Source organism: Acanthaster planci, linkage group LG05 (assembly GCF_054643075.1).
Source record: "Acanthaster planci isolate LZ-2023a linkage group LG05, COTS_SCS, whole genome shotgun sequence".
In the NCBI taxonomy this organism is placed as follows: domain Eukaryota; kingdom Metazoa; phylum Echinodermata; class Asteroidea; order Valvatida; family Acanthasteridae; genus Acanthaster; species Acanthaster planci.
Genome location: NC_141781.1, coordinates 18,525,977 through 18,539,162, shown reverse-complemented (window position 1 = coordinate 18,539,162; position 13,186 = coordinate 18,525,977). Strand labels below are relative to the sequence as shown.

Here is a 13,186-nt window from a genome sequence, read left to right as displayed (position 1 = left end):
ATCAGTAGGTATTGGTGATGTTAATTTGCAATGTCAGATAGTATTTCTGGGGCTTCAGCATTGAGAGGCTCCTCTCCCTTCTGAGTGGCTGTCTAAGGTGCATCCAGTGGGGGTGCTATTGCTGTCAAGACCTAATTTCTTGAGCTGGACGAAAGATGGAATAGAACCACTCAATCCTCCCACCATGCTTGAGGGAATAAGTTGTGAGTTGACTAGAAGAGAGAAAATGTCGAGGCCGAGACTAGAATTGTATTTGTCACTGTATAACAAGTTTTTTTAATCAGTAAATGAACTGTAAATAGGTAGTTCTTGGAAAATTTCCTGTGTCAATTTATTTGAGTTGACGATATGCTGACACAAGTGTTCTCTCTGTACATGTTAATGTAGCTCAAGATGCACTTCGAACTCGATGTAAGTACTGCTTTCCGGCTAAAATGACAAGTTCAGCAACCTATAAGAAAAGAATGCAAGCACTACTAAATGTACCATTAATAAAAACACGATGTCCAAATTTGGTAGGAGACTCATGAATATTCAGTACGTCTAAAATAAAAATGGCGAGTGGACGTCTTTAGGCCAGCCTCGGGTGCCCACAAAAATTATTAGCTTTCTCTCCTAGGATAACACACAAATAGCATAATTATACAATCCAAAAGTGGGTAATTACTAATTGTACACCTCTAAAATGGCAAACCTAACTGAACATTTGGCTGTGATATCTTGACTCCCAACGTCGATATTTAAGGAAACTTCTAGTGCTCGAATGCACAGTTTGAGTGAGCTCTGCACAAGAAAAAGTGTAACGTTTAGGCGGCAAAAACATGTTTAGAACGTTTCCACTTTCGGTGTTGACAATAAACTCATCGGTTGAACAGATGTTGTCCCCTTCTGAGCCGTAAACATAATGAAATCCAATTTTCATAGGGCCAGATATTGAAGAACTAAATTCCCCCCATGTGAACCAGCTAAGTGTTTGTTTTATGGTTGCGCGTACGACAACTTTCCCTATGCGCAGTATCGACTGTGATCAATGCATTACTTATGTAAATTATTTCCCTTTCCTTTCCTTCCAAACGCGTCTAAACAAAACAAAATTTTGCCAAACCTCTAGCTATGAAAGGCAAGTGGGGCACCTGGGAATTGTCGTGGAGGGGATGCTAGCTCAGAATTGATCCCCCCATAAAAAACTTATGATATGCTCCAATCCCTCCGCACTATACGAGAGTGGGATTTACAATTATATCAGAGCTATTGGTTTAAGATGTTGACTTTGCGACCTAAATAGCTACTAATTTGAGGTGGTCGCAGGACGAGTGATTCGCAATACAGCGCGACACCAATTTTTTACGTGAACGGTCGATAAAAACATGGTCTACTTGCCACAATTTGCATTTCAGCAAATGCCACTAAACAATTTCAGGAAATGTTTGAATGGTAGGGCCATTCCTTGCCTCACAAAACCGCCATCTTGATTAATTGACATTGATACTCAAACACTTCCGAATCTTCTGCCCAGACAAGCAAACATCGGGATCAAATCAACTTCCCCGCGCTCAGCTCAGCTGACGAATGTAACTTTGTCGAACACAACGCACTGCCAAGAAGGCCAGTCGGTGGGGCAGTGAATTGTAAATCGCCCGTGTTAATTAATTCTTTGGCAAGATGGTAAAGATGCTAGGTGCCAGCTCCGAGGGGTCGTCGTAGTTCCCCCGTACGGAAGCCCGTTAGTGCCAATTTTATCTCGGCAAAAATATTTTTATTGAGAAATAACGCAGTAAGTTTGCGAAATAATGCAATACCTTTGCAAAATGATGCAACAGTTCTCCGGACCATGAGCAAGCAGTGCAGGTGATTTCGGGGATATTTGAGGAAAGCTAAACAGTAAGCATGACTCGTGAGTTTGTACCTCTCTCTTGGTTTGAGTTATGATCACATATTGCAGTTTTTGGTATCGTGGTATCAACGTAAGTTTAAGGACCCTTAAACAATGTTTGGCCTATTATGGATTGCCCTCAAGAAAGAAAAGCACTGTCAAAAATGAATGTTTTAAAAACAGTACATTTTATTGCCAATTGGCATTACAGAAGTTTCTGTCTTGGGACAGCACACTCTATTGCGAGGTTTTCTCTGTTTACTAATAGGAGGGTCCTATGGAAGTTTTTAAGGACATGGTAAGTACAAAAAAATAATTACCGCTTCTTACGTACGGATTACCAAGCAGTATTTGTGGATTAGTAATCCACATGTTGCATTGCATGACTAAACTTTAGTTCATTGGGCCCGAGCGGGACCAAGAGAGTGTGCGATTTCTTTGCAACAGATACCATTGGGTAGAAACTACTCTTTGCTGGTTCTCCATTGATAATGAGATATATGCGTTGTGTATGCGTCCGGCCCTACCAACAAAACTCCCCAACCGCATGGCTTTTTTCTACCGATGAGGGGATGCTTCTCCTCCAGAGGAAGTTTGAATGTGACCAGTGCCTAGGATCATTATTTACAAAACCGTACGTAATTTACGTAATCCGTACGTACAAAATAGTAATCCGTACCGGTACGTACGAATTAATTTTATTTCTTATAGAATCTCCTGATAGTATACAGAGAAAATGGACAGTAGAATATGTTGTCCCAAACAGCAACTTCTGAAATGCCAATTAATAGAATCTACTGTTATTTAACAGACTTATTTTAACTGTGAAGTCATCAATTGTTGATGCTGCTCTTTTTATACTGGAGCAGACGAACTTGGGGTGCGTTCGAGCGAGCTACTCGTGTTAATACGAGTAACTACTCGTGTTAATACGAGTATACCCCTGAGAACGCAACAATCATAAGATCACCAAAACTACTGTGTGATTTCGGAAACGCAGATCGTTATTTCGCAACATATTGCACTGTTTCGCAATTATAAAGCTATTTTTGCTGAGTTTAAATTGGTATTAAAGGGCATCCGTACCCTCGGCGCCTCGCCAGAACCGAGAGTAATTACTGTTCCTGCAAGAAGTGTGCAGAAACATGGCTCGGTTGACCTTATATGTCGTGCCCCCCTCCCCAATTTGAAAGCCTGATGAAGCTCCAAAAAACTCGATCTGTATTTTTATGTGGACTGAATTCATCATCCCAACACGAAAATGACAACTTCTGTGTGGCAAAACGAGGGGGGGGGCAAAATTACCAGGATGGGACAGAATAACCTTCAGGGGGACTGATTTACTTGGCGGGGGGGGGGGAATTTTTACCTGGTAATGCTATCCTCTGGACAGTCTTACCGGGGAACAGATTTACTGTCTACTCTGGCAAACGGCGCCATCACGAACCCACAATTGCTAGTGGAGCAGATGTAGTTGAACCCCAGCTGGTGGGTCTAGAGACCCGTCTGTCGAAAAATTGCTGATGCAGGAAGCTTTTTCTATGGTAACTGTAGCGGGTGTATGTGGGATGTTACGAGAAAACAGTTACCTTAGTAAAAAAGTTCCACTTAACCGACCTAGCGCTCAAGAAACCAGGGGAATGCTGTCAATGGGTCCACACGGTCTGCTTTATGAAGAATCTGTCCTCGGTTTGCATAGGTACATGAAGTGTTGCACACCCACAAACCTCTGAAATTCTAGCGCCCCCATACTTTTGTCGTTCTTTAAGTGCGTTGGTAAACATATGGACGCCCAGCTAGCTTAGGTGTGGTGCAAACTAGCCCAGTAGAGCGAGTTGTATCGTAGCGGCCCGTCGCCGCTAGCCGAGCGAGACACTCCCATGTCCCTCGCCGCTCTGGTCCAGCTTATTAGCCACGGTGCTCTTCGTCTCTACACTGAGCCAGTGCGGCAATTCCATCATTGCGCCTCACCACATTCTAGTCTAAGCAGCGGCAGTGCAGTCGGTAGCCCCGTCCAGCTGTTGCTCGTCACCGTGGTGGCCCCAAACAGCTCCCACCACGCCCAATGGGTCGAGTTGTGCGATGCAATATACCCTAATACCGTGCCCACGACGTTTGACTTGGATTTTCAATGTTCCCTGCCAAGCCGTAGTTTTAGTAACATACAACTTTATCTTCAGCTACTCCTCATTCTTAACCACTTATGAACTCAATTAGTTGAAGCAACAGAGGACAGGTGAGAGCAACAAACTGTTACCCCAAACCTTTGTTTCCCGCTCATTTTAGTACATTTTGTAAGATTTTGACTCAGAATATCACATCCTTTGTGAAAAATAGTAAAAGCCCATGCTATCACAAGCCTGGTATTTAGGAAACGCAACAGTTTGTTGCGCTCAAGATTTGGACGGCAAAGTCATCCAGCGCTTGATATGACCCAAAAGGGACACGGACGAAAATTGGAGTTTAACTTAAGAGCTCTCTGCCAGGCACGAGAGTGCAGAGAATGAAGATTGAGAGATGGTACGATGCCAAAATCAGATTTGTGTACCTATAAATAACTGGATCAATTACAAATTTTAGAGACTTTTTCCTTTGTTCTCCTTACACTTTGCCAACTTTGGTTAATTTTGTAAGGTCTTTAGTTAAAAAATTACAATGATGACCCGGACAGCCAATCTTACATATAGTTTGACGTTCTGCAATGTCCAGAAGATACAAGTTTTATAAATCATCACACAGAAATACCAACTGACTTCTTTGCAAGTTAACTTTAATCTTTCATGTAGACTGAAATCATTGTGCAGAACAGTTGAAAGGGAGAGATAAACTTAAAGTAGGCCCTTCGTAGTAAGTGTTGCTAATTTAATTTAAGAAGTAACTCCTGGAGAAGAATTGCCAATAATGCATAAACATAGATTGACATGGAACCTTTTTTTGCTATGGTTTCGTGGTTTATCGCATTCGCCAGTTTTCATATATGACCCAGAGCACATTATAGGCAAGAATCCTTCTTGGTTTTTTTTTTACTTTATCTGAAGACTTTCCATCAAAATAAAGAACCGTGTGTCATGTGTGCGAACGGAAGTACAAAGTCGTCTTAAGAAATTTATTTTAGTTTGAAAGGCAGGCTGTTATGCGTTTCAATACTCCATTTTAACCTTGAGGAACCTGAAGGGGTGATCAGTGCGCTGAGCATCCTTTAAATGTCCCCTAGGAGGAGGAAAGTTTGATCCATTCAGTAGGATCAACACCTGCCATATTTTTTTGGCTATGCATGTCGACGTCCAAAGATTTGTTTTGAGACAACCCCCAAAATGGGAGGTAATATACGCGTTAGAAATAGGAACTGCGTGCTGAATGTTCACGACATGTCAAAAAAGGAAGCAAATGCCATTTTGTATTTACTATTCAATGAAGAAAACCACCACCTATGAGTATGAGTGGGAAAACATTAATTGTTGTAAGGCTGAATATGAAGATGGCAAGAAGTCAGCCAGGTTCACGTAGGTTTCTCTTTTAGCAGATTTCATAAATTTCCTCGTCATCGCAACCCTCACCGCAGCATTCCTCGTTAAGGTTTCGCTTCCCGATACCACGTCCGAATAAGAATGTGTTGGCGTCCTTTGAATCCAGAAACTCTGCAGCACGGGTGACGAAAAAAATGTGTTTTCACTAAATGCCTTCTATTATCTTCACCATCAGCCCTACTGATGAAAAAAAAATCGATTCTTCTACAAAACAACAGGGGCCGTTTAATTAATGAAGAGGTCTTCTACGGCCATTTTCTGCACGACGTTTACAGTCTGTTGGCGGAGACATTCATGCATCAAGGCGATCAAGCTGGGACCACCAAAAGAAAAAAATAGAACAAAAGGCGCCAAGTTCAAACTGAAACAAAAAAGCGTGAGAATTAATTCCACCAATTTATACCCGATTTCAGTTGACATTTTTTGTGAGTTTTTGTGACAGCAACGGGACAAGCAGTGCTTTACCTCTGCGTTCCTAAATTATGCAATCTGCCCTTCTTGGAAAAGCCTTAATGGTGAGAAAGTGGAGGGGGCGATCTCAATGCTCAAATTGGATAAATGTAAAATTAGTGGGTTTTTCTGTTTGTTTGACTGAACGTTTTTTGAGACATTTGCGTATCCAGCCTCGTCTCAAGGGAATAGACGGGGCCAGCGTTCCCATGGGGGTTAACCTTGCCCCTCTTTGCTACGCCACGGGTAAGAGACTGCATTTTTGACTTAAATACCTTGGTTGGAGACTCCACGGAACGCATGGCAAATCTCACGGTATTTTTCTTGAAGAGACGCGCCACAGTAGTGCGGATAGCGAGCCCTGCGCAAAATGGGTCCAAGATAGCCATTATATCACCTTCTAAAAATTACAGGCTGTGCTTACTAATGGCATCCACTGCTGAAGAAAGTTATAGGTTGACAATATACCAGCCAGCATCATCCTGAACAACGACAAGCACGTCAATGTCTTATACGCTACATTGCACTCGATTAATGAGGTGACGTCGGAATTTCGAAATGTCTTTGAATCGAAGAAACGAAATTATCCTCTCAAACATGGATAGATTATGTAGCGGAAGGAAATATAGGGTCAGAGAATAACGTCAGTTTAACCCGTTAATATGAACTGTAATTTAAGCCTTTAAGGAACCTAATCAGTTTTCCCAAGCATGAAAAGTGGATGAAAATATTGTTTACTTCCCAAGTCTTTGTTTGGTATAACTCGCAATTTTAAAGGTGTTATCTTTTAATCAAAGAAGCGAAAATGTTCCGGGAGATATTTAAGTAAGAGGGTTATTTTGTTGAAAAGCATTTTTAAATGGATTGTAAAAAATTACTGCATCGAAATATGAGAAGTGAGTGTGAATTTCTTGACTAGGTCGGAAATGCTAATGTAAATTGAGAGGGCACACTAGCAATTAAAAAATAAATCATCCACAATACGGAAGGAATTCCAATGACCAACACAAAGGGAGGGGGGTTCTCTTCGCCCCATATCTAGTATCATATGCCGTTAGGACCAAGCTTCCGCCATTTATCAACTGCCAAGCCACAGCTATCCTCTCCAAACAGCCGGTATCAATGACTCTGAGACATAAGAGAATGCCGCTGGCCTGCCAGACATGACATATGACAGGACCTGCATGGCTAGCTCTGGCAAGCCTTGGCTTCAGCCGAATAAATATTCCCATGGGGCCACGGGGCAAAATTGTTTATACACATTCCCATGGGACTTGGCCAGGGGCCAACTTGAATATTTTGTTTTCTGGGTAAGGGGAATCCTAGACATTTAAGGGGACTACACTATGCTGTTCAGCATGAACAGAGGTAGGCAAAAACGGGAGTTGATTACATTGGCCGTATTTTTTTTCATGAAAAAAATAGCAAAAACGAATAAGGCGTAGAGACCATTCGGTTGACCTGAGGTTTAAACATAGGGCCTACATGTGTTTGGTTAAGTCCAGTCAAGCAAAACGTTGTTCCTTATTAAAATATACAACGACAGTACTGATGCCTTTTGGATATTTATTTTAATGAAACTATATACGAGATAACTTTGCTTACACTCTCCCTCCCTCTTTGGTGTCCGCGCCTGGATGGCCACTGATTTGTTGAACTGTTGAGAAAACAACCGAAAAAGTACAAATAAAAGAAAACGAAACGAAAGGGTAGGCTTACAAGTCACAAATTAATTGGTCTTCTGGGCCATTATGCTTTTATTTGTTACATTACAAACGCACAAAACCTGAATAGCAAAGATGTTTTGAAAACTTCCGTTTTGCCCAACTTGAGTTTTCAAACATTATTGAAGTCTTAATTGCTAATTCGTGAACTCTCCTCTTGGTTCCCAAAAGAAAGTAAAGTGAAGCGACTTCCAGGCGCACGAAGCGCGGATACACTGGTTACTACCGCTAAAAATAGCCAGAACTGTGTCGAACGCAGGGAGCCTGCGACGCCCGCAACAAGAATACGTTCCGAAATCCTACAACTCGAAGTAACAATTAAAAAAATTCAGAAAATCAGCGAGTTCTCCCACAGAATGAATTCTTCATAAGGTACAGGAAATTTCCATTTTTGTTGGGTTCTTTTCTTGGTCTCAGTGCATGTGTTTCCAACGGTCGAGCAAAGCTTGATAATTTTGTTGGACCTTCACCAGGTTCTAGAGCTAAAGCAATGGCCAGTTCATGTAGCTCCAATCCCGCTAATGCACTGCAAGCACTGTGCTTTACAACAAATCCCACGTCAAAATCTTGGGGCGTTGTAATTGTAATAAGAAACATTTATGGCTGGGACTTTGGCATTTTCAACTCTGATTGAAAAAAAATTGATTTAATCTAAATTGTTTTAAGAAATTTATTTATACCTTAATCTGTGGGAGAACAGCTGGGGATATAAGAGCTTCATATGCGGAACTTCAGAAAAGTTTTTTATAGCAGGGAGTGCTGATATGGGAAATTAATGCTGTCGTGTGCGATCGTGGCGTCATAACAAGACAAAATAAATGAATAAGAAACTATGGTCTTTTAATTAATAATAACCCTCAAAGAGCCAGACTTTTTTGGCCTTGTCACAGCCGGGGGGGGGGGGAATCTGCCCCCTCCATCTCCACCTTACGATGATGTACTTCAATGAAATTTGACAGTGTCATAGAGGCATCCATACTTATCATCTGTGTGAAATTTCATCTAAGTTAATTAAGTCTTTACATAATTATGACTAATTAATTATTTATGGCAGGATACCACTCTGTCCTGCTGTGTACAAAGTCATTGTAAATTTCACATCTCGCTTCACCCTGCCTTCTAATATTCGTCGCCGAGAGAGAACGCCACGTCCGATTTTCATAAATTTGGGGTCAAAATGAAGCTAAAACACTGGAAGAAATTGTTGTAAGGTATTAGCACGCAGAAAGTAATCTTAGAGACGCCTGTATAAAAAATCACCGGGCTGGGGGCTCTTTGAGGGTAAAACGGGAAAAAAATAAAATTTAAAAACTTTTAACGGCAACTAAAATATGTCAAAAGATTAAAACTCATAGTTATTGGGTTGATCAATGTACAATTTGAAATCTTCAATGAGTAACATACGTGCTTTCAAGATTGCCTTAATATGTCTCTAGTATTGACTGCTGCCTTGGTTGTACGTACATAATGCACATCCATAAAGAGAAAACAGAACACTGTATCCGATGAGTGCGATTGTCCATCACGTGACCAGCTCACTGTGGATTGTGTTTAAATTATCTGTATGTTGAACAAACATGTCGATAGCTTCGCTTTTTCAGGGGGAGCATGAACGAGGATCGGTGGGGCTTACAGCCTGTGAGGTGCTTGAGCTATGCCGGGAGTGCAGGCTAACATAGTCGGAAAGGTTCACGACATCGTCGTCGCTCTTTCGTTCAGGGACCAATAAACAGCTTTGATGAGCAATGCCAACATTCAGAAGACGACGCGTAACCACGAGAGAACACCCATACAGGCTACGTGAATTATCAACTCACCTGCAATGGCGCAAAGCAGCAGCAAAACGATGAATCGATTCATGATGATGGTGGTGATTGTAAGCTGTTGAACAAACGGTATTAACAGCAAAGGTTGCACGAGAAGAAACAGTACACGCCAAGCCTCAGTATGCCAAAATGTGGCAAGATCATGTCTTTATAAGCAATTTTGACCCAATCCGAAGTTACTGTGGTCGAAATTGATATACCAGGAGAAATACTTCTTACCCATTTGAAGAAGATACACGTACTCAAATGATTTTTTTTGTCAAATTGCGTCGCTATATAATTAGGCCAAACTAATAATGCCTGGGCTGTAACTATTTTTGGTTCTCATAATTCTACCTTAAACTTCACGAACTCTATATCAAACAACAGGATAAGGTTACACAGTTTCTGTGAAACAAGTTTAAAGGTTTTGTCCCATTCCCTTTCATTTAATTTCCGGGTTTTAATTACAGCTATGCCAAAAAGAAATTAAACTCTTGACCAATATTTGATTTAATCAACTGAAGGCAACGACTTTTTTCAACGACACTGCGTTTACCAAAGTCAAAGATATATACCAGCAGAATAAAAATAATTAAACAAAGGTAGCTAAATGTGTCCCTGAATTTGCTCAAAATAAACTGCGTTTAAGTGATGAAGTTGTGCACTTTTGCCAGTTAACTGTATTTTGAGTTTACAATAATTGTTGAATGTAAAAGATTGACGATACATCATCACACGATGCAATGTACGTAGCACAGGATTCACCTTGCAGGATGTCCCAAAAAGAATGAGGATGAACGGAACCAAAACTAACGTCTATTTTGTCCCGAAAAAATTGTTACAAATTGTCAAGATATCAAATTTAACTCATTGTGCTTTTGAATTGAGCTAAACATTTCAATTGGAAGTCATGTTGTATTGCGGAGATATTTTCAATAATGTTAGAGAACTCATTTAGATGGAGGTTTCCTTCATTAAACTTGCCATTGTTTGTAATCAATGAATATAGATCCTAAATTCAGAGACTTTCTTTATAAATATTGCATGTACATGTATTACAGTGTTGAAGAGTTAAGGTTCAAAACAGCCCACGTTTTCTAAGTTTTCACACGACTTTTGGTTATAGGGACCTTATCTGAAATTAGATTTGCTAAGTCCTGTCAAGAGCCTATTTTAGGGATTGACAGCTTATTTATACATGTCATACCTTTTCCAAAAGTCCTTTTGCAAGCTGTTTGGTGGTGCCAGTAGAGGTGTAGGTTGTTCAGAAAGTTGTTATGATAACGTCATCCAGAACTGTGAATTTTGTTTAACATAGTTACTGAACAAGTTCTCACCAGCATGAAATTCACCGGATATGTAGAAACTAACTTCCTTGTTTTTCTGTATAAAAGAAGCCAAAATGACGTCTTCATTTGTCACGTGACGTGTGAACATGCGTTGACTTATATGGTAGGCCAATATCTCCCGAACTACAAATTCGGCAACGTTGAAATATGCCATAGACCAACACCACAGGTGTGAAAATTGCTTTTGCCTGATCCCATGTACATGTAACATTCTTAAACACTCTATACTCAGTGCTTGTCCAAAAGCTTAGGAAAAAAATCACAAGCTCACTCAGGTGGGACTCGAACCCACGACCTCCTGCTTACTAGTGCAGACGTCTTGACCACTCGACAACCGAACTTGCCGGGGTCGGCTGACTGATCACAGTCAGGTGAAGCAGCGGGTACCGCGAACTATTTTCAAGGTGTACTTTACGTGAAATGTACTTTGAGCAACGGAGGCCATGTTACCCAAAAGAAAAAAGAGGAATACCAGTATTTTGAGAAACAATTAAAGGCGGTTTTTGATTTATGTATTATTTTCCTTCCTTCCAAAAATGTCTGAACATTCATTCATTCGTTATTTTTTCCACATCAGGTAACAACAGTGTCACTGTAAACATTAATATTGACTTAATCTTACATTAATAATTTCCCTTAAACTGAATTGGAACCAGTATGATAGACTAATACATAAGATACATGTACAAGAGATACGATGTGGAAGGAGATCCCCAAGAAGAAAGGCTTGACGAGTAGGGATGCCCTTGAACTGAAGACGTTAGAATTAGCTAAGGTATAAAAAGACGAGTAACAATAATAACATACCAAATGACACTTCAATGCCAATTTATCAAGCATTACAGGAATTAGGGGTAGTAAAGTGGTAGCCCATTTGAGTAATTACTCAGAGCTTGAATGGCTGGATAGAAGGAAGGTCTTCAACCTAAATTTAAACACAGGAAGACTGTGGATGCTGGTCAATGAGTTATTTAAGGAATTCCATGGCTTGGGGCCTTCATGTTTTATGGAATGTAGTAATTCGTGCGAAGGAACTATGAAATACTTTACACTGCTGGGTAAAATGGTGAATGCTTTCATTTTGGCAAAACATGTGTTTTATAGAATTTGGGAGTGTGTTATTATTTAAACGGTACTATTTATTTAAACGGTATTATTTAAACGGGCATTAGACAAGTCCAAAGTCATGCTTGATTGGGTTTGAGTTTGAGTTTCCACAGTAGTGAATCAGTCAGTTCTCCTCGTTTCTGTGCATCCCTGAGTTTCTCCGTCAATCGTTTGGTGACTTTGTTAGTTGGATCTTTAGTGACTTCACTGTATGCTCCATCTTGTAGAATGTTGGCAATCTTGACACAATAGTCCACCTGGTCCAGTACCACTGTGGCATTTCCCTTGTCTGCTCGAAGGATGACGATGGACTGGTCCTTTTTCAGATCTCTGATTGCAGAAAACTGCTGCTTGGAGAGGTTTCGGGTGGGTAGTTTTGTGTCATCTAGGCAGACTTTGACACGTTTACGTAGCAAGCTGGCACGTGGTGGTTCAAGGGATTTGGCCAAAACCTCAGTCTGAGCCACTATGATCTTGTAGGGCAGGCAGCTCTTTGGGTGTAACTGCAAAGTTGAGGCCCATGGCCAGTATATCTGTTTCCGTAGCTGAGAGTCTTCTGCCCTCAATGTGATTAGTTCACACAAATGTGCAGAGGCCTAAACATCTCTTCCAAAGTGGGCCCCTATACTGGAGCCGTTTAATGGAAAACGATGTAAAACTGTAAATAAACAGATACAAAATATTTTGAGTAACAAGGAATAAGTCACTAAGTTCCATAACAATACACAATGAAATGTAGAAAATGCAGAAAGTCTAAGGACTGCAAAAAGTCTATTCTACCTAAAGTACATGTATACACATGTACATGTAGGTCAATGTAAAAGGACACAAATAGATGTAAATACATGTACATGTAGAAAGAGTTCATGTACAAATTAATGGGTAAAAATGCAATGTGTGAGGAATGTAACTATGAAACCTCATAAAATGCAAACAGTTCTGTGCGTACAGTACAGACAGATAAAAATGCAACATGCACAGTAGTGAAAATGAAGAACACAGGACACAATGTACCGGAAATCTTTGTTTAAACATACTGGTGAAAATGCATGTACATGTCAAATTACATGAACAGGGCAATACTCCATAACAGGCTTCAATTTAAAAAGATCAACTTGTGAAGTCAAAGAAGGCAAGATAATTACAGACAGTTCCACAAACAGAACTTACGATAAAACATAACAGGCACTGGCAAGAATGTGTGTATTGTAATTGTATACACAATACTACGCACGTGAGTGGAGGAAGTGAGTGTGACACTGAGAGGGCTTTAGATACCAGAAATAAACCCTAAATTGGACTTATAATAGACTACAGAGGAACTATATATTATAAAGGAAACACAGAA

At 40.4% G+C, this 13,186-nt stretch overlaps 1 protein-coding gene and 1 long non-coding RNA gene across 2 annotated transcripts in view; one reads left to right on the top strand and one right to left on the bottom strand.

Annotated features, from left to right (window-relative positions):
* Positions 1-13,186, top strand: part of LOC110988704 (uncharacterized) — a 91,640-nt gene that overhangs the window by 13,812 nt on the left and 64,642 nt on the right. The window lies entirely within an intron of this gene.
* Positions 4,627-9,550, bottom strand: LOC110988695 (insulin-like peptide 02). Its single transcript, XM_022252474.2, has 4 exons — positions 9,392-9,550; positions 7,456-7,507; positions 6,126-6,211; positions 4,627-5,511 (listed from the first exon to the last, which is right to left on the bottom strand). Exons 1-4 carry the CDS (start codon positions 9,432-9,434, stop codon positions 5,390-5,392), a joined length of 303 nt encoding a protein of 100 aa, XP_022108166.1. The 5' UTR covers positions 9,435-9,550; the 3' UTR covers positions 4,627-5,389.

Excerpts from the sequence above, each read along its gene's own strand:
- LOC110988695 (XM_022252474.2), bottom strand. The coding sequence starts at position 9,434 with ATGAATCGATTCATCGTTTTGCTGCTGCTTTGCGCCATTGCAG. Across the intron at positions 6,212-7,455 it reads ACCAAAGAGGGAGGGAGAGT|GGCTCGCTATCCGCACTACT; the intron begins GTAAGCAAAGTT and ends CATTTTGCGCAG. Across the intron at positions 5,512-6,125 it reads CCGTGGAGTCTCCAACCAAG|AGTTTCTGGATTCAAAGGAC; the intron begins GTATTTAAGTCA and ends CCCGTGCTGCAG.